At 39.2% G+C, this 22,211-nt stretch overlaps 2 protein-coding genes and 1 non-coding gene across 3 annotated transcripts; 1 reads left to right on the top strand and 2 right to left on the bottom strand.

The window, feature by feature from the left end:
• Positions 1-4,168: 4,168 nt before the first annotated feature.
• LOC135618520 (pentatricopeptide repeat-containing protein At4g14050, mitochondrial-like) lies at positions 4,169-8,873 on the bottom strand. Its single transcript, XM_065119427.1, has 3 exons — positions 6,878-8,873; positions 4,987-5,083; positions 4,169-4,305 (listed from the first exon to the last, which is right to left on the bottom strand). The coding sequence occupies exon 1, from the start codon at positions 8,812-8,814 to the stop codon at positions 6,967-6,969; it is 1,848 nt and encodes a 615-aa protein (XP_064975499.1). The 5' UTR covers positions 8,815-8,873; the 3' UTR covers positions 4,169-4,305; positions 4,987-5,083; positions 6,878-6,966.
• Positions 8,874-10,914: 2,041 nt separating this feature from the next.
• On the top strand, positions 10,915-19,141 carry LOC103994145 (uncharacterized). The gene is made up of 3 exons (XR_010489043.1): positions 10,915-11,304; positions 18,365-18,480; positions 18,721-19,141. It is a non-coding gene; the product is annotated as an uncharacterized LOC103994145 (transcript).
• Positions 19,142-19,227: 86 nt separating this feature from the next.
• Positions 19,228-20,923, bottom strand: LOC135618518 (ninja-family protein Os07g0602900-like). Its single transcript, XM_065119426.1, has 2 exons — positions 20,033-20,923; positions 19,228-19,782 (listed from the first exon to the last, which is right to left on the bottom strand). The coding sequence occupies exons 1-2, from the start codon at positions 20,739-20,741 to the stop codon at positions 19,370-19,372; spliced, it is 1,122 nt and encodes a 373-aa protein (XP_064975498.1). The 5' UTR covers positions 20,742-20,923; the 3' UTR covers positions 19,228-19,369.
• Positions 20,924-22,211: the final 1,288 nt, after the last annotated feature.

Here is a 22,211-nt window from a genome sequence, read left to right as displayed (position 1 = left end):
TAAAATGTTTTAAGAAAAAGAAAGGAACTCATAAAGATTTTGTGTGGTGGGAAAAGGAAGAGCAATTGGTCAATTGGTCAATGTGTGATACATTGGATAGTGTTCAAACACCCAAAAGACAATGGACATGGTCAATATGTCATCTTGAGGTGCAAAATCTAGATGAGAAAGTAATAAGGTCAACCATTGGTGGTGGTCAACGCTAGGGGTGGGGTGGTAGAAACTACAAAGTGAGAGGGCCACAAGGTAAATAAAAAGAAAAAACAAAGATCAAGTAGACTTAGTAAAGGAGGAGTCTTAGCATATATTAATCCAGTGATAATGAAAGATTAACATCTACTTGTAGTTATTGGCTGATCACCATCTTTTGGATGGCCATATGGTGCATAAAAGAATATTAAAATAATATATATATATATATATATATATATATATATATATATATATATATATATCCTCATTATAAATTATTATATACTTATATATCCCTCCAAATATCAAGATCATATATGTACCACTGTCTTTAGGCATTTGTGATCCTAATAAGATTAATTTGTCTTTATTAACTAAATATATACAAATATAAGATATCTGAATCATTATTAAATATTTTAGTATTATAATATATTTTTTAAAAAAATATTAATGTAAATTAAAGTTTTTACATTAATTTATCTTTAAACTGACTATGATTACATAAATTTAGCATTTTACTCTGATTTAGTTATTCTAAAATAAACTTGGACTTGGTTGATGAATGTTCATGAAGTACATCTTAATGGGCACATAAAGATATGGTATATATCATATCATATCATATCATATCATATCATATATATATATATGGTTTTTCATAAATATAAAAGGCATAATGATATATAACAATTTTTTTATCCTTTGAAAGCTTAGAAATAGTGTATTTGTTCCTACATATTTCATATAATTTTCAACATCCATCATATAATTAGATCCACCATACATCACATTTGTTTAACAATTAACTTGAGTTAAAAATATTTTTAAAATAGGAAACTAAATAGGCTTGTCATTTTTACATGAGGAGCCAAATAAACATATCAAAATAGTTTCAAGTGATGGTTTGAATCAAAATAAAAAATATATCCAAAGTGTGTAATCTTTAGAGATAAATTTATAACATGTATCATTTCATGTCAAAATCTCAATTCCAATGAAATAAGACTTGGTTGTGTTCTCTACAAACCATTCCTTATTTGTAATCCAAGTATCAATTTTCACATCCACATGCAATCATATGGAAACTTGTTGTTGTTGAGGAATGAATGAATGAATGAATGAATGAATGAATCAACCAACCATATGGAGGATCCAAAACCTTATTTCTTGATGGCGATCAACCTAATCCCTATCCTTATAACACCATTCCAAATAATTAATTGCCTACTCGTCCATACTCGGTAAGATATTGGCGATAATTCTTTGGCTACCACAACATTTTTATGCTAGTGTGATGAGACCAACCTCGCATGCTTATCTTTCTCTGTCGGATGGATGCGCATTGCTTTTCTATATAATTGCCTCCACCAGCGAACAGGTTCCTCGAAGGCGTTTCGAGTGGTGATTGGCCGGAGGAGCCGGGACCCCTGGTTTGGGCGAATGGCTTACTGAAACGTGGCGCAACGGGCGGTGAACGGTGCGGGGTGGAGGACAGTGGACGAGTTGATGAGAGGGGAGACGGAGATGGCGTGAAAGCAACTCCGGAACGTGGCTTCCACGGTGGTAGAGAGGGAGAGAGACGAGAGGAAGCGGCGGTCGATTAGAAGAAGCACATTGTTTCTTCCGCTGCAATGTGGCTTGTTTGCTAAGTAAGCTTACAGCATTTCCAATGGGCAGGTAATTTGGTATGATTATTTTTTTTTTTTGAATAGACCATTTGGTAGGTCGACATTGGTATGACCTATTAGTTTACGAGAAATTATTTATTTTAGACGATGGATGTATTCGTACGATTTTATTCTTTTCGAGTTCCAAAATACGTTTCCGATGGTAAAAAAGACAGACATATAAGCCATAGAACAAAAGAAGATACGAAGCATCTCATCCAATATGATTAAAGTATGATGCATCCACTTAGGATAAAAAAATATCTAATCACTCGATGTATCCTCTAACATGATACATCTACTTAAGATAAAAAAAAAAATCCAAAGCATCATCTTATATATAATAAACCTAAAAAAATTCATAGTTGAAATTATCATAGAATTATAATATGATAAAAAGAATCTAATGCGTCCATACAATCGTCGATGCATCCACTTATAACCAAAAACTATTATATATGAGACATTACTTAATCATTTATATATAAACAATACAATGACAAGTCATTTTCCTTAGGCACAAGCAAATATTTTGATAATTAATTTTGACAAATGATTCTTGACATATGGCGTCAAGTCAATCAAGACTCATGAGGCTTATATATATATATGACAAAACATGTCACGACTAAGTACCTATCGGATGTGCCACATTAGAATAACATCCAAGGAAAAAATAATAATATTATTACGAAACTAACAATATAAAAAGTAATCTTTGTAGGTATATTTTGATGTTGAACTCACAAAGTTAAGATGGAATACGCTATCTATCTTCTTATGGGTTTTCTTTGGCACGCAACAATGGTGTAGTTTTTGTAGAGAACAGATTAAAATGACATACAAACATATCTTGTATTCCGAAAAAAATTCTTCTCGATCATGTACATCATGCCACAACACTTTAGAAATGAGATAGGTTATATCGATTTGATCATGTAAGATGGATGACCATAATTCAATGTACCAAATCAAAGATTAGACCTATTCATGCCTACAAAGCTGAAATGAATGTGTCCTTCAAATTTTTGATCTCAATGCAAAATATGTATCTTCCGATTGAGGTAAGTTAGGGCAGTGAGATAAAATTAAGTTACAGAAGAAAGTGGATGAGCCACAAACTTGAGTGCTTTATATTATGACCTATATGAATATTGTAGTTTTTCTTCCACTTTAGACAATAATAATGCAGGAGATAAACAACACTTTACCTAAAAGAAATCAATTCCAACATTGCATGTCTATTCTATTGTGTTCTTAGCGGTGTCTGTTATACCGAATCGTACTGCCCAGTATGAGACGGTACGTACTGGTCCGACAGGCCAGTGGTACGCGGACCGTCCGATACCGATCCGCATTGTAGCAATGCACTGTAACAGTACTACAATGCTCGGTACACCTGGGTGTATCGCTCGGTACACCATATCGTACCGGTACCGAGCCCAGATCAAAATATCGATACGATACAGTATTACAAACCTTAGTTCTTAGAGCCACTGATATTACAATCTTGTAAAGCTGAAATGCCAACTACCATTCTCACCTTATACCCATTTAATTCATATGGCTATCCATTGTCATATACATATTTAAGTTCAGATATAAGCACTGTTTAGGTCAAAAGTGTACGGAAGATTTATTTTTCTTATTCATACATAAATTTGCATATAACAACGATAGTTGTGATCCTTCATCGTTATTAAGATATATAAAAAAATTATATATTTAATTAAATTTAGAGTATTTAAATTTTTATTTATAGTTTATACTGAAATCGTACCACTAATATTAATCATCCCACCTCTTCTAATTATCATGTTCGTAAATCTCATATATAGATCAAATGAATGACATCGAAGATACATCATGACATCAAAAACTCATTACGGCGTTATTGGCTAGATGTTTAGAGCATAATAATTTTGATAGAATCTAGAGTCCTCGAATAAATATGCCGATAATATAACATATTTAAAATAAAAAGTAATTACGATGATTTATTGGATTAGATGAGTCTATTAATATGAATTTTTTAAACATATTGAGTTAGTGATTTTGGATGAATAAGTTACTATGTGATAATATTAATTTTTAGCAAAAAAATACATAATATGATTAATTTAACATATATTAATGGAAAAAAGCCTAGAAAAGATATTATAAGCAAGCCTTGTCGGTGAGACAGGACTGCTGAAAAGTACTCTCTAACGATAGGTTTATGAACAATAGCAAAAAATACACTGATATGCTTTATGATTAGAGGTTTCTTTCACTTTCCAGCTTGACGCCAAATAACATGATGAATTTTGCAGATAAAGCTTCCTTTATAGCTGACAGCTTGTCAATTTCTTGGAGGATGTCTAAAGAGAAAGACCAATGAAGGTAAAGCCAGGAACAATCAATGTAGAGGTGGAACTGCATTAATTAGCTTCATGTCCATATCCTTTTGGCCATACAAATGAGACAAGTGATGAGTAATGATTTGAGATTAGAGGTGAAGAATCAAGTTTCATATGAGGAACTAATGTAATGGTTAAATATGCATTACAATGATACTGAATTAAACTGCACAGTCTTAATATTTGTTAGTAAGATCCATCATAATGTTGCAATTCAACTATGATATATATTGTTGGTCAGCTATGCATTGCATATTTATTGTGAGACGACAAATAAGTAAAAGATTGGTATTTTTATTGCTAAGGATTAGAAAAGTCTAGTAATATAAATTGGAGTTGGCTTACAACTAAACTTATAAGGTGACACTAAAGCCAGGTGAAAAAAAATTACACTATGAACTTGAAAGATGTATATGAGTTTAAACACTGAAATATAAGAGAGAAAATGTTGAAGAATATGGTTCTATGTGAAAGTATTTACATTCATATGATATGTTTTGAGTTTTTGAGTCCAATGAGTGTTGAATTGATAACTTTATTGTAATACTACTGTGGCTCAAATTCCTTAAAAGAATAGTTCTAAAAGAAAAAAAGATATTTACAGAGGTATATTTACAGTGTTTGCCTTCTTAGAGAGAAGAATGTGGCAGATGATACATATATATCATTTGCTATAGAAGTTCAACATGAGTTCAAAGGAAAAAAATCATCATGCTAGTACTTACATGTTCCCATTTCTTTTTCTTATCATGCACTTGCACTCTTATCCTTTCTGATAACAGAAGAGAGCATTCTTGTGGCAAACTTATTGACATTAAGCACCTACAGTCAAACAGCCAATGGAACATCAAGTTAGCAGATATCAGGCCGGCTCTAACATTCTAAGAGAGAAACACTGTTTTTTACATTATAGAACGCATTATTACAGTCAACTACAGAATTACATTTTCTTACAAAGTCAAGTACAAGATAAAAATGAAGACCAAGAAGAAAATGCTCATTTTGTTGTTAAGCAACTCAACAGCATAGTCCACCATATGATCTAAAATAAAACTCAGTTTCCTAGAGGAATATAATTATAAACATTATCTTGCTGCTGTTTTATTTTGGAACTCTTTTTAAAAATATCATTGAACTGTAAGAATGAGTCAAATGCACTCTTTGTATTGGATGAAAATTTTCAGTTTTTCGCACATGTGTTAGGCAATATAGTTTGGCAATCCATCTTGTTTTTATATTTCATCCATATTTCCTGTTTGGAAACTAAAAAATCTCTCAGTCAATCTCTTCTTGAGCATGCTCACAGGAGGGGGTGCTCTGTTGTGTCTTAGGGTGATCTTTTAATGATTATTGCACAATATGGCAGGAAGTACAACTTAATAGATTTTTAGATATGTTTTAATCTTTTTTTAGTTATTTAGAGAAAATTTCATACACATCCGAGAAGAATACCAAATATTTACCAAAAGACTCGAAACCTATCACTAGTAGAGATAGGCCCTAATGCTCACTCCACAAGTAATTACCCATAGAGTTTATCACTACTCACTTTCTCGCAAAAGGAAAAAAGTTCCTGCTTCTATTTCAAGAATATGTGCTGAAAAGATCAATCAGACAAACTTCACCTACTTGTTCTATAACTCTTTCTACTTGCAAAAAAAAATTCTGATACTATATCAATCATGACATGGAGATCATCAAAATTAATGACATTTATGAACAACAATGGCAATCAGTGAAACAAGTAGATAAGAACTGCATTCTATTTGTGAAAATGAATGGTTGTCAATTGTCATCATGCATCCCCATCATGAGGATCCACAAAGTGATTTATGATTCCAAAAATTAAAGGAATATGATTCTCTATGGTGTCCATCATGCACAATAGCAAACTCGATTAAAGCATCATCATCTTAAGCACATAAGAAAATAGCACCATGCAAATCAATCAAGCACAAGCTTGGGACAATCACTCATCAACAATAGCATTATCTTAAAATGACAAACAATTGTATTTCAACATAAAATATGAGAAGTGAAAAGATGCCAATATGCAAGACAAGATGAAGGAGCTCTAGATGAAGTGGGGGAACAGGTCATAAAGTAGAAATTTTATGGTGGCATCCAGGGCCACACTCCACCTTGTCCTATTCATGGTCTAAAAATAAGAAAATAGAATTTCTTGATCTGGATACCTAGCATAGTTATCTTGTGAAATCTGAAAAAAAGAACGTATCTAATGCACGAGGATCCCACCAATGCAGGGTCTGGAAACAAGTTAGTTGCCAACACATTATAAACCCACGTCATCCACACTAATATTTCATAGATGGGGCCACAGTTTGACATTGAGCGAGCCACACAAAACTTCAGTTGATGTTCCATCTTCAGCTATACACAGATCAACTATCAAATAAAGTTTAAATTATATGATTCTCTTAATTGCTATCAATAAAATAATACTTTTTCATCTCACTCAACATCCCAGTTTAGTTTGAACTCCCAGAAGGCAAATTCCAAAAGATGCATTTTCCAGCATCAAGAAAATACTATCAATCACTTAAAACAAAAAAAAAAATAAATCTATAGACATATAAATCTATCAATAAGCAATACCTTTTAATTGAAGCTCTTAATGGTGACACTTGTAGCATGCTTGCTTTCTTATGACCAGGTATATTATTACAGCATTACAAGATATGGTGTCACCAGAAATCTCCACAAGAGCACTTTCCAACCTCGAAATGGTGGAACCTATTTGCATCTCGGACAACAATTTCCCTCCCAGTAATTTCACTGATCAATTTTATAACATTATGACAGTCGAGGCAAATGCGAAGGTTCTTAATCACCCGGATTGTTGTTCCTGGAATTGACTTGAGAAGCCCAAAGGCAACAGCTAATCTCTCACTATGCATAAAAAGTTGTTGCTCTTTCTCGTTCTCTTCCACATCATGCATAACAGACCTTGTATCTGGAACATACCCTCTCTTATTCATCTCATTGGCCAATTCATTAAGCAATCTGATGATCTCATGTCTCATAGTATATGGCACTTCCCCAGCCCGAAACAAACAGCTCTCTTTGCCCAAGTCAATCCAACTGTAACCAGGCTCTTTCTTGACATCCATTTCAGCCATCAGCTTCCTCACGCTAGCCACACTATCCCATTTGCCAGCGGCAGCATATGTATTAGACAACAAGATGTAAGTTGAAGGGTCTTTGGGTTTCAACCCCAACAACCGGTCAGCCATCCTTACGCTCATTGAGGTATCACCCTGCTTTTTACATGCACTCAACAAAGCTCCCCAACTAGCTTCATCAGGCACATATGGCATTGAATTAATGACATTTTCTGCTTCAGTTAGATGCCCAGACCGACTAAGAAGATCCAACAAGCATGTATAATGTTGCAACGAGGGCCTAATGCCATGATCCTGCTCCATGGAATCAAACAACTCCCGGCCTTTCTGGACTAGTCCAGCATGGCTACAAGCATAAATCAACCCAGTAAAGGTCACTTCATTTGGCTTCACCCCAGCAAGGACCATCTTATCATACAGATCCAATGCATCGTCGGCTCTACCATGTTGTGCTTCCCCAACAACCATAGTTGTCCAGGAAATAACATCTCGCATGACAAGTCCTTCAAAAACAGCTCTTGCAGAGCGAATATCGCTGCACTTTGCATACATGTCAACAAGTGCATTTCCCAGAATCATGCTTGATTTGTACCCAAGTGCCAACACTAGACCATGGAGTTGCCTACCCAATTCAAGAGCTGCCAAATCAGAAGAAGCACCAACAACCGTCGAGAGAACAAAAGAATCATCAATTTCCACTTGGTTCCTCCTCATTTCCACAAACAACTTGACGGCATCAAAACTATCACCACTTTGGAGGAACCCAGCTATCAAAGCCGTCCAAGCAAAGAGATCCCTCCGTGGCATCTGCCAGAAAAGCCCCAAAGCTTCTGACTTCCGACCATTGGAAGCATATCCGGACACCATAGCCGTCCAGCAGACGTGATTCTTATCTGGTACTGTATCAAAGACTTTTCGAGCGTCATCAACAGCACAGCACTTAGAATACATGTCAACGAGCGAGGACCTGACAACATCATCCGTATAGAATGAAGATAGAAGGAACTGCGCATGGGCTTGCTTGCCGAGGCGAAGGAAGCCGATACGAGAACAGGTCTTGACGAGGGATGCGAAGATGAATCCATCAGGAGGGACGGCGTCCACATAAACCATGCGACGGAAGAGGGACAACGCCTGCGAAGGACGATCGGAGTGGGAGAGGGCGGATAGGAGGGCGGAATAGAGGACGGCGTCTCGGTGGGAGGATTCATCGAAAAGGCAGCGGGCATCGGAGAGGAAGCCGGACTTGGCATAGGCGTCGAGGAGAGCGGAGGGAAAGGGACGTCGTTGGTGGAGGCCGGACTTGAGGAGGTGAGCGTGGAGCTTTCGGCAAGCGGTGCGATCCCGGCGCCGGGCGGAGGAGCGGAGGAGGGCGGCGAGGGGGTGAGGTGGGGTGGAGAGAGGGGGCATTCATTACCCCCAAACAAGCAGTCGAGAGTACGGGGACGACACCGCGTTGAATCGCAACCGTTCACGACCCGAGAGAGAGGTTTATCTCATCAAAAACGCCGTCTAGTTGGATCAACAGGAAATTTATCAGGGGTGACGTGGCAAAAAAGTCAAACCTGATGAGAAAAGCCTGATTCAGTCGCTGTCTAGTTGGATCTCCAGGAAATTTATCATGGGTGACGTGGCAGATAATGTCAAACCTGACGGGAAAAGCGTGATTCGGTCTTTGATCACCGTCCAAAAATAAAAAGCGGTGATATTAAATTATCTACGGAAAACACGATAAGATCTCATTAATTAATTAATCCTTATGTTTAATTAACTCGAAAAATTCTATTATCACTGTGATTACGACCAAAAATATCTAATATCTTGTTTTACTTACTGTTATGGACGAACAAATCATGCTGTTTAGAGGCACATTAGCAGTGACGAAAACTAGCAATACCATTCAATTTGGGATTTCTTGGTTAGCAAGATATGGACGTTTCCTATTTCGATTTAAGAATCTATCGATAGAGATATTGGGAAACCAAAACACCTCCGGAGGCCAAATCTGTTATGAGACGTATCGAGAGAAACATAATCTATAATCTCTACGAAGATAAGCTCTCGCTCATTACAATCGTGTGACGAGATTAGGAGTAGACTTTTGGTTTGACCTAGAATCGAATCGAGTCAATGGTTTAGCAGACATGGTTGGTTGATTGCTCGAGGAAGTCAAGCCCTAGAAATTTTGTTGGCATGTACTCAAATGGGGACTCATGATGCATTGTATCAATCAATACCTTCGTCCCTCTCAAGGCTGCAAGGATTGCCCTAACAAAGAAAACAAAAAGCTTTCTTCTGCTAAAGGTCGCATTTTTACGTCAACAAGAGAAAACGAGATCACTGCCCACACTCTTCTATTCAGCGAAGACATACGAAAACTAAAGGAAAGAGTCGGCTATGACAGAAGCGATGCGAGCTCGCTTCCACCCACGAAGGTGAGGGGCCATCGAACGCCGTGGCATCGCCGCACCTACGACGGTCCTCCTCCCGTCCGACCTCGTCGCTGCGCCGGCTGGGGACGGAACCTCCTCCTTTGCTGCTTCCTCCGACGCGGATGACGGAGTCGCTCCGCCTGCTGCGGCGGGACGCAAGAGCCTGACCGCCGGCCACTGCGGTTCCTTCTCCACTATGAACTCCCAAAAGCAGGCGGGGCACAGGTTGACTATCCCGGGCTCGTCGACGATCCCGCAGCCAGCAGCGCCGCACACATCCTTCTCCAACACCATGGCGTCTAACGAAAGAGATAGATTGGAGAGAGATCTATCCATAGAAAGAGAGAGAGAGAGAGAGAGGTGCAAGTTCATGGGAGACAGTGGAGGAAGTTGCCATGTATATATAATGGAGTCCAGAATACTAAAAACCGAGTCTAATTAGGATTTATAGCTATTGCTATGATATATAATGAAGTTAGGAGGAATACCAGACAAAGTCTAATTTGGCTTCGTAGCTTATTATTATGATGTATAATGAAGTTGGGAATACTAATCGGAGTCTAATTAAGATTCTTAGCTTAGTAAGATATATAATGAAGTCGAGAATTCAGAGCCTAATTAGGATTTGTAGCTTCCTATGATATAGTCTCTTTAATTATCTGATGAGTCTAATGGGAACACACATGAATTATACGAGAGACAGAATGTAGATTCAAGTGTATGTATCTCATGTTTAATACATGCATTTATATTACATGAGTAGTTTAATACATGCATTTATTGGACACTTCCACTATATATATATATATATATATATATATATATGAAGCTTAATATTAACATATTTGTTTAACTTCCGAAGCCGATTTGAATCAAACGAGTTGTTTTGGCCCGAACCCGGATTTTGAACCGAAACGGGTTTCGGGTCCAAGTTTGCCACCCATAAAATGCGGGTTCTCGTAGTGGATCCTCTTTGACAGGTGCGTGGGGCCTCTTTGTGCCTGCCACGTCTTCATGTCGTAACGAAAGTCGCGGATTAGATCGGGAAAGTTGATACAGCGTCACCCGTACCCAACGATCCGTTCACCGGCTACTCGGTTGAGCTGTCATTAAACCCTAAGAGGATCGATGATTCGCCGTGATTGGAAGCCATGCAACCCCCGGTCGACTTCCTCCATCGCCACCTTCTCCACCATGACCACCACCATATCCCACTCGTCCTACTCTGTCCGTGCAGTTGCCACCGTCGTCACCACCACTGCCATCTCCTCCCCCGATTCGCTTCACCCAATCCTCACCTCCCTCCTCCCTGCCATCACCTCCCTCTTCCCCACATCCCCTGTTCCAGCTTCTCCCAGGTTCTTCCAAATAGAACCTCGCCGCACCTAGTCCAGGACCAATCCTCGATGAGCCATATTGGTGCCGAGAGACCGGAAGCTGCCGAAGTTGTCGACTTTCCTGCTTCTGAGTATGGTTTCGCATTCCATGAACTCGTTCATTTTCTTTACCGATGCTTTTATGCTTTGGTTCCATATTGTGGTTATCAAGAATTCCTTTTGTGGTTTTTGGACTACGTATGACCGTGAATTGTCTATGATGTTATAAAAAAGAGCCCTTTTAATTGGTGCTTCTTTGCTTTAATATTTCCTTAATATATGAGAACTAGTTCTTTGCTGCAAGATTGAGGTATCTATAAGTTGTACTTTGTGATTTTTGGGTATCTTATAGTTCGCAATTGCACTTAGCCGATTATCATGTGAGGAAATCCTGCCTTCGGAATGATTAAAATTTTTACGGAAGCAAAAGCAAGGGACTGTCTTCATGTATGATCTCCTATTAAGCTTTGGAAGAGAATGATTTAGTTTAATTAAAGAAATTATGAGGCCATGTAGTTCTACTGAACTAACCTTTATTTGAAAAATGTTGGTGCTACGAGCCTTCTTGATTAATTTTTGGGCCAAGATGAAAAAAAAAAAAAAAAAAAGTAAATGTACATTTGATGCAGAAGCTACATTTTAGATTGTCACATGAACTTTATTTTATAAAAAAGAAACAATGATGTGATGCTGAAAACAAGAGCCATAGACAAGACTGCTAAGGGAAACTGCTTATTTGTAGACTTGGACATTTCTCAGAAAATTATTAATAATGGGGTGGCTTCCTACTTTTCTTTCTTTTACAATTATTGTAGATGCAATAACATCAATATATTGAGAATCACAGTACTCACTCTTACTCGTACTCTCTATTTGATATTTTATTTTGATTTTCTGGGAAGAGGCAACAGTTGAAACGTTATTGAAATTCAGCAACTGGACTTATAATCAGAAACTTATAGTGCAAATATTTGTGAACTGTTGAGAAGAAACAGGAATAACATAGTAATCATAGAGGGGCACAGAAAGCAAGGAAAGCTCGAGGTATGTGTGTGTGTCTTTTTTTTTCTTTTTGATAATTCACACAGTAGGTTGGAATGCACATGTAGCAGGAAGAATCATTCATGTGAAAAAAATTGTTTAATAATCATATTATGTTCATTTGTTCACTTACCATTTCCTAACTTTTCACAGAACAAGTTAATAACAAGTCACTGTCCAACTGTCCAGTTTTTGCATCCAAAGAAGCAACAATTTTAAGTCATATCAGAAGACATGTTGGATGCTTTCTCAGTGTATTTGATTTCTGAAATAGTTATTAGAAAGATCCTACATTATGATGCTTTGACAATGCTTTATAGATACTTCTTTGGAGTTTAGAGAATATTTGTTTCTTTCATATGTATTGTTTTTTTTATTATAGACAACATTTATACATGATTGGATAGATTGTTTAATGTCGTATCTAATAATTGTCAGATTAAGATTAATATAGTCATTTTGTTTCTCAGTCTTTTTTTTTTTATCTTCTCTGTATTCTTGAAGTAATATGGCTATAAATCAAGAGATGAACAGGTCATGGATTCTATTTAGTGACTTCTGTATATATATATATATATATATATATATATATATATATATATATATATATATATATATATATATATATATATATATATATATTCTAACATCACAAATGAATGCAAAATTTTGTCATGTATTGTACAATATATGATATTGTATTCTGTGGTTATATTCATGCCTTGTCATATTATGAAACAGAAATGATCTAAATTACTCATCATGCTGATTCATATCATATATATGTATTTATAGAGGATACAATACTGTTTGATACTTCTTAGACTTAATCATCCTTTTTTTAAAATTAGATACCTCATGGATATTCTTGGGAGAACCTTTTTCCTCAATCGACGATGTTTTTTTAGGTAGATGAGATACATATACGATTAGCTATATGGGATTTTTATATCAGTCATCAAATTATGATCAATTAGATTTAAATGGCGATCTTCATTTATCCAAAGTTCTTATCCTCTTCTCTTTCTTGAAGTATCATGTTAATAAAATAATTTCTTTCATGATACATACTTTCGGATATTTTAGTGTTTTTGTTATTTACCATCATATCCATCTACTTATTCTAACACAATAACTATGCTTCAAGTTTTGTCATATATAATATTGTGTCTAACATATTTTTATGATCACATCCATGCTATATTGTTCATTTCCCCTACACCAAAATTAATGTATTGGCATATCTGCATTATGTTGTATCATTATCTCATATTTATACTCATTTTTCAAACATAACATATTTTATCTTTTCAAGATTTAGCATGTAGAAATACCAAATTGTATCAATTCACTGTATGGGCTACTTGTAATGTGCTATCCATGCTTCAAATAGTTTTGAAAAGTGCCTATCCTAGACTTTGCTAGGCATGCTTAATTAACATGGGATCTAGAAGACATTGATCTAGCATCTCAAAATCCCAATTAAACATTTTGATGGTTTATTCTTTCTTGATAAACAGTTTAAAAGAGTTGTCACGCCTTGGAATTTTTTTTACACAGGATTACAACATCTTTTCATGGGTCACATCAAGAGCAAAATGTCAGCATCACTTTATTGAGAAATATAAACTGTAAAAATCTATTACAATTCACTTATTCATCAAAATAAAAGTTAAACAAATAGCCATAGGCTTTATTATCTAACATAAGTGATGTCAAATCCAACTAGTTCTACCTAACAGTAGAGTAATGTCTATTCTCCACCGGAATATGATCTAGTCCTACTAGGAGGTTGCTTTGAAAATAAAAAAACAAAGCAAAGCAATTTCAGCAATGCGCTGAGTAGGAACCACTATAAGTCAAATATGAAATATATAAGCAAATACACATCCATGAATAAAGTCAACAATAATCATCCTATTGGTGTATTGTCACGGTCGGTTGTCACGCACTTGCAATACATTCGTCAATGGACCGTTCGTCGTTTTTGTTTGTTTGTACATATGTTTGGCAACATGTTTTGCTATGTTTTTTGTATGTTTTGCCTATAAACTGTGAGCAGGAATAGTTGGAGGGCGGTAGAGCGATCGCTCACCATAACGGACAAAATTCCCCGAGAATAGCCTAGTTTTCGCATGCCATGGCCTATTTTTTGAAGGATATGGTGGAATGGAAACATCAACCATCTTAGCACCCTAGAACCACCCAAGCGGCACAGGGCTAAATGGGGGTTTGGGATAGCGTTGGGCGTTAATTGGATTCACAAGTTCACACATAAAGCCTAGGGAACTTGTTGACACACCCGACACTTTGTCGTTTGTGGACTTGCGACTGTTCGTTTGTCTTCTAAAGTCCTTGTTTTCTCCTTCCTCTCTTTACTTTCTTGTATACCAATTGTTTGCTAAATTGCTTGTAAAGTTGCCCTCTTTGCGAGACGTCGGGACTTGTCCGTCGCTCATTTTTGGAACTAATCAATTTGTTTTTTTACAGGTCCTTCGGGACCTGAACAAGATTGTAACTAGGCTGACCCTTTGCAGACGGATAACACAAGGGTGCTTTACGACTTAGGCAATTTGGCTAAATCCGTGATTTTATGGCATCAAAGCAGGCAAGCAATTTGAGCAAATAGCAAAAGTTCGCAATCTTGCCATGGTGAAGTACCATGGTGAATCGAGCAAGACTGGACAAGCTGGACCATTGTTCAAAGCAATTGCAGGTGGGTTGCAAGTGTAGACTTTCTCTTAAGCTGTTGGAGCTACCCAAGAGGAGCTCGACAGTGAAAATGGCGAACGAGAAGTTGGTTATTCTCCACGAGCGAAGGAAGCATAATCCAGAGTGCCAGCTGGAAAGAGAAGTCATAAGGAGAGACTTACAACTGCTGAAACCCGCTTTAATGTTCTTGAAGCAAGTTTAGAGGAACTCTACCAAGGCCAATGAAGGCTTCTTGGGGTAGAGAACTCACAAGAGGAGGTGAATTCTTGGATTGACAAGGCCGAGTCTTAGTAGATTGATTGATTGAAGACACCAAAGACTCTGTGCAGCACTTACACAAAGTTGTCACGAAACTCACGTCTAGGATTACATTGCTTATGAGGGTTCTTAATGTGGGAGGGAGCAACACACGCATTGCTCCGCCACAAATTTTGAGGGCACCCAAGCTACATTACTAAAGAGGTGCCAGGGATGCAAAAGGAGCTTGAGAATTTTCTGTTTGACATGAAGTAGTACTTCCAAGCTACAAGGCCCGATTCTGTAAAAACCAAAGTTCCGATGACAACCATGTATTTGAATGAGGGTGTAAAACTTTGATGGTGAACACATTGGGAAGAGAACCAATAAGGTCGGTGTCGAGTTGACACATGAGATGACTTAAAGTAGGAGTTGAAAACTCAGTTCCTACTCAAGAACATTGAGTTCATCGCAAGAAGGAAGCTGAGACAACTTCGCCAAAGCACTTTCGTTCGAGATTATTTATAGCAGTTTTCAACACTAATGCTAAACATACAAGACATGTTCAAGAAGGACAAGCTGTTCAGTTTCCTCGTTGGCTTGAAGCCGTGGGTATAACAGGAACTGCATCAAAGGAATGTCACCAATTTGGTCGAGGCCATCACAATTGCAAAAAAGCTCACCGACTTTGTTTCCTTGTAGGATTCGGGAAAGAAGAAATAATTTTCGGGAAATCGCCCATATATTTAAATTTTATAGACTTAGCAATTTGATAAAAAAATTAAAAAAATTAAAAAAGGTTAATAATATGTTAATAATCAAAATAAGCATTTTGAGCAATAAAAAATCTAAACAAAATTAATTTACCTGAATGTTGGACGTTGCTATGGAAGAAGCTTCGTCAGACGTCATTGAGGAAGATGGTTTGTCGGACGCTAGTGAAGTTGCTGAGGGCCCAAGAGCACACAACAACATAGTCGCAATAGAGGGGGTCTCGGGGCAGAGGGTTTGACAGCGCGACGATAGTGGGATCACGGCATAGAGGAGCTCGGGGCGGAGAATCCGACAACACAATGATAGCACAGTTGCGACAGAGGTGGGCTCGAGGCGGAGGTCCGATAGCTCGATGGCAGTACGATCGCGGCAGGGGGGGCCTTTGGCTGAAGGGCTCTACAGCACGATGAGGAAGAAAGGAAGTCGGTGAGCAAGAAGGGACGATTCTTACGTAGAAGGTAAGAAATCCTTTTCGAAATTAGTGAGGAAGAAGGATTTCGAAGGTTTCATGACGCTTCCGCGGTCCGCTCACGGTGAGGAATCCTGGTTTCATGTCGCCTTCGCAGTCCTCTCGTAGTGAGGAAGAGTTCGACATGCCATGTCATATCCAACCTAATTTAAAAAAAGGGACATGTTTGGACATGTGTCGAACCATGTCAATGACAAATCCATGTTCGACACATGTCAGATACAATACATCACTGAATTTGGTGTATCCGTGCTTCATAGATCCCAACTCTCTTTTCTTTGCTTGATTTGGGCCCAATTGTCGACTGAACCAAATTGGTTGACCAGTTCAGATCGATTTAGGGTGATTTTGAATCAATTTGACTGGTTCAAGCCTATTTGACCTAAATTGAACCTAAGTTGAACCCAAACCTATTAAATTGACATTCTGCTCTTGACGTGACATTGGAAAGATGTTGTAATCCTGTGTATAAAAAAAAAAAAAATCCAGAATGTGATAGGAATATTGATATAGTCATTAGATTAAATTCTAATAAATTTTGAAAGGGAAGAGTGAGTCATTGGTGGTAAAATTGATATATCAAACAATGCATTACTCGAAAATACTAGCACGGAAATTAGTTACTCATGATATGCATGAAGGAATTGTTAAGTATGACTTAGCAGGTGCAAGATTCTTTGTAAGCATGACATCCATGATTGATAAATTCTGGTTGTTAGTATTGCAACTCTTTTCATTGCTCTCAGAGCATTGCAGGTAGCCTTCACATGCCATGGATTTTCTTTCAAGTTTATCTTGAATCACGGAGGGCATGTTGAACTGTATTTGTCCTTGCTTTTAGTTTCATAAGAATCCATGTTGTTGGGTATCACATTTCATGAATTTTGTTGGTTGAAAGTGGAACAGCAATTTCCTACTAACTTTCTGGAATATGTGCAAAAAAGGAAATGTTGTTCTGATGAGACTAAATGGTGATTGATAGTGCTTCTGCCATTAGACAGAATCACTTATCACCAACAAACTGAGCAGTTGATTATTGGGGAAGAACCTGATATGATCTAGTTGCTTAAACAAAGATTATGACTATGCAAAACAAAGATTGAGTAAACATGTTCAATGAATACCCTCTTGTAGAAAATAACATGGGACAGTTAAATTTGATGGCTAAAAGCCATAATTACCATCTGTTTTCTACTCATTATTCATAAAGGTTAGAGAGAAAAATCATAAGATGTTTGGTCTTAGCAGCATTAAAATGACAAAAAGGAATCAAGATGAACTTCTACAGTGTTGTGAGGTTGCTAGACATTAAGGTAGCTTTAAATGCAATTTCTAATTTCCATGACTAAATTATCCAAGTATGTTTTTACCAGTTTGAAAATATATTTTGTCCAAGGACGCCAAGTACACAACTTTGATATCTATGGGTGGTTTGTGGTTGTAGAGTGGCAAAGTAGACACATTAAGTGAGAGGAAGCTTAAGAACAAAAAATAGAGTCCAATCTATATCTAATATATGGTTTGGATGACATTGGATGGTATTATTAGGATTCAAGGAGGCTCTTAATGCCAATGTTTGCTGATTTGTCGAAAGACCAGATAGCCTAGAAAAAAAAATGTAATGACTTGAAGTACTTAAATGGTTTAGATCCATAAATAAGATCACTCCTCGAAATACAAAACATGAAGGCATTTGAGAACTAGCTCATCTCAGGAAATTGGAGGTTTCCGTCACATCTTTATCCAAGTTAAAATATGGATGGATACCCATCCTTCAGACAGCTTAATCTTAAGATTGTTGTTTTATCACCTTGATTGATGATTCTTATTATTCTGCTAGACTCCTGGTGACATAATTTTGCCTGTAAAATCTGCAATTGTTTTCATACTCCGTTGATATCCGGTGTTTCTGTAAGCAGGTCACAAGAACAAGAATGGAATGAGAACCAAGTACCAGAAGGTGAAGAAGATGTTTTTGTTTTAACTGATGAATGGATGGAGTTTTTCGCAAAATCTGAGGCTAAGAGAAAATTGGGTAAATTTATTCGAGTTATTATTATTCTTTATGTTATAGAATATAGTTGTCATTTTACTTGAGAGAACCTACCTGAGCTAAGCCTTACCTGCTTCGTCTACCTGGGTGGCAGCAAGGGCCTCAGTAGGTAGGGGGCCTTTCCTGCCTCCTCTTGAATCACCAAATCATCATTATTCTCTTTGCTTATTAATCATCTTTTTCTTTTAAGATTGGCCTTATGATTGATCTCTTCGCATGCAGCTAAGCAGCAGAAAAAGAAGGGCCGGAAGTGAATGTACACATACATATATGGTCTAAAGCATCCGACCGAGTGTTAAAACATCTCAAGATCTGCATCTATCTGGCTTGAAGCATTCAAGACAGAGCCATTTCTTCAACTCCTCGGAAATAACAACATGCCCAGCTGCTGTTCCTGACCTCTCTTGATTCTGAATCCCAATCTCTAATGGTGGTTGTCCATCTCAGTTGGTACACCTCTCTCTCTCCATGCACTTCATCAAAATTGATGCTTCCAGTCTTGTTGTGTCTAAACATTACATGGCTGTGACACTCTTTTTCTGGCATTTGTTTCCTTCACTAGCTTTGTAGTACAAAAAGGCTTCCAACCTGTATGACTGTGACTTGATAACTGCTGTTTTATGTCCGACTTGTATTTCTCTGAGTGCTTTTGCTGTCGACACATTTAAATCATATATAGATATATATACTGCTAGTGAGTGGTGAGCAATGAAATGGGTTGGAAGAAGATGCTCCAAAGTAGCTCACAACAAGCTAAAATTTCTTTGACGTTAGCTGCTGAAGATATTTACAGACCTCCATGACTGCCCTTCCCACTGCAACCACTCCCTAATTCAAACTACTACAAGTAGAAGACACTTTTGCTCATCTACTACCACCCTGGTTGAACCACAACAATCCGCTTCAACGGCTGCGAAACGTCGGCGCCACCAGCATGCCTGACGAACTCCACCGGCGTGAACGAGTTTCCATGGCAAACGCACAGAATCCTCACCTCCGACTTGGTACACCGGTAGAGGAGACCGTGGATGGTCCTCCCGTGGGGCGCGTCGCCCGTGGCTGAGACGAGCGGCATTCGGGGCAGGGCCGACGGTTTCCCGGACTTGTTTACGGAGCCCGCGCGCTCCAGCTGAGCCCCAAACCTGGCCGGCTTGGCGTTCGACGTCAAGCAAGACGTTAGTGCGTTGTTGCCGCTACCTCCTTCCGCCGATGGCGGTGCTGCAGGCTTCTCTGCCTTTTGAAGGCTCCGATGGCTCCTGGAGTCGCCGCTACTGATGCTTCCTCCTGCATCGTCCAAGAAATTTGTTCGGATTCAATTGCTCGTGAATTGTTGACATGAGACTACTACCATTATACAAAGGTGCCTCTTTTTATCTAGATTTTGGATGATAAATCGATTTCTTGCACAATGATTTCATTCAAGTTTCTAATATAATCTGACTCTGAATTAGGGAAATTGAAGAGAAAAGGAGGGCAAAACAACAGATTTTTTGCAGTTGTAATTGAAATCCGAAGAAAGGGGAGAAATTTATACCTCCAAAGGATCCGCTCCGGCGATCGGAGATTGCAGAAGAGCTGCTCCCGGATGAATCCGAGTTGAGCGAGGTGTTCACGTCCTTGGCGGCTTCGATCCCCTTACTCCCGCTGGAATCACCATCACACGGCCCTGCAGCCGTCCCCTGAACGGGGAACCCACGGCCGGACAACGGCTGGTACACCTTCCTTTCGAGCCGGTTCAGTCCGCCGGCCACCGCCGAGATGGTCGGGGCCCAGCACGGCATCACGAACGGGAACCCGAACCCGTTGGGCACCGGCACGTACTGCACCTGCTGGTGAGGGTACATCACCGGGAACGGGTGATGGTGGCCAAACCCAAAGGGATTAGGGTGAGCGTTAGGGTTGGGGGGGGAGACAGGGGCAACGCGGGGCCATCGAACGCCATTGCCTCCATCCGTGCGGCTGGGCCTCGACCGGTCGCCTGACAGGGCCTCCTCCTCCCTCACCGCCCGATCTCGCGCCCTAGACCGCAGCATCTGGGCATCCATCGCCGCGCGATCCTCCGCCGATGCTCCGTCCGGGAGGTCAAAGATCCCACCTTTACGGGGTCCCTCCGCTTCCTTCCTCGGCTCGGGGGTCTTCCGGGTGCTCCCGCCGATGGCGAGGCCGAGGGTGAGCTCGACTCCCTCGCCGTCCTCCGCCTTCGGGTCCGCTGACGCCGCCCTCCTCGCAGGCAACAACTCCATGACCACTCGGGACTTCCTCAGGGGTTTGCTGATGCTTCGCCTCGAAACGGAGTAAGAAGTTTCGTGGGAACTCCGAACGGAAAAGGACGGGCTAAATAAACACGTCCTTGCGCCCAGGGAAGTCCGACACGTGTCGTCGGTCCGACGATACGATGCGCTCCCGTGAGACCACGTAATGGGCCTCTCTTGGGAGGGGCGGCGTTTCCCTCGCACCCCTTGCGTTACGTCACGTAACGCTTCCACGATCGGCTACGTGACTAGGAACATCAGTAAGATGCTCCAAAGTCGACGCGTGTGCTTCCGTGACACGTAGCTCAGGCGGCCAAGCCTCGGTTGCCTGTTCGGTGTTGCTGCTGCTCTGGGATGGGGGTCGTTTAAATCCCACGGTTACACGTGGCGAGTAGAATTGCGAGGGAAGCGACGCGGGAGTTGGAGATTCTGTGATGGGGAGATGGTGACACGCGTGGGATCGGTGAGCCAGGTGGCTGAAGGGGCCCTGGCGGCCGTCCGATTTGCGCGCGCGACGGTACACGTGATGGTGGCAGCGGGAACAGCGTAAAGGCAGGCCACGCGTCGCGTGGCGAAAGTGTGTCCGCGTGGCAACAACTGTGTGGCTAAACTAGTAAGTACATCATAAAGAAGCCTAAACTGGATTCCCAAAGTAGGATATAAGCACATTTATCCTATGGTCGATCGAAGAAGAAGACGTCCTCTCGAGTGTTCTCTTTACTCTCAGCACTGCTCTCTTTTAGTGTCCACAGGAGTTCCCTCCCTACACAACGAGTACCCAAATTCTTATGGATGGATAAATGATAACTCATCACCCTTCTAACTTGTTATGATGATGATTAGGGTGTCACTCTCGAGGAATAACTCGTGGAACTATCATAACAACCTAACAAAACGATGATAGAATAACAATCCACATGTCATAATCCGTATATGAATTGTGCATGTGCCACAATCAATTTTCCCACATAAAATTTACCATTTGATTTTTTTTTTGTTTTGTTTTAGTTCATTTTTTACATCTCTTACACCATAAAGTGTTTTCTGTTTGTGTGTTGAGGTGCCCCGATAATTCTAATTCTACTTTCTTGTTTTAATTTTTTTTTTTCCCTTCTCTTTAACTTTACATTCTTGAGATTGTCAAACAGTAAGTTACCTACGTATTGCTACAATTTAAAGAAATGCAATCACCAACATTCTTTTGGATGAATAAAAAGAAAAATTAAAACAAACTAACATTCTTTTTTGACGTACGCTAAAATCTCGGAAAAGAAGTTAATGGTCACAACAAAGGATGACGAAAATTAAACCGTGGAATGGACAAGATAAGGGATAAGAGGGTAACTTGAGAAATAATCAATGAGAATAAAGAAGACATTCAATAGTTGATTAACAAAACAAGAAATGAGTCTATGGATCTCAACCCCAACCACTGCTCATTATCCACCCGCCCACCTGACC

The sequence above is a fragment of the Musa acuminata genome, chromosome BXJ2-8 (assembly GCF_036884655.1).
Source record: "Musa acuminata AAA Group cultivar baxijiao chromosome BXJ2-8, Cavendish_Baxijiao_AAA, whole genome shotgun sequence".
Lineage (NCBI taxonomy): Eukaryota > Viridiplantae > Streptophyta > Magnoliopsida > Zingiberales > Musaceae > Musa > Musa acuminata.
The sequence above is the reverse complement of the archived record's forward strand: the minus strand, read 5'-3'. Positions and strand labels throughout refer to the sequence as shown.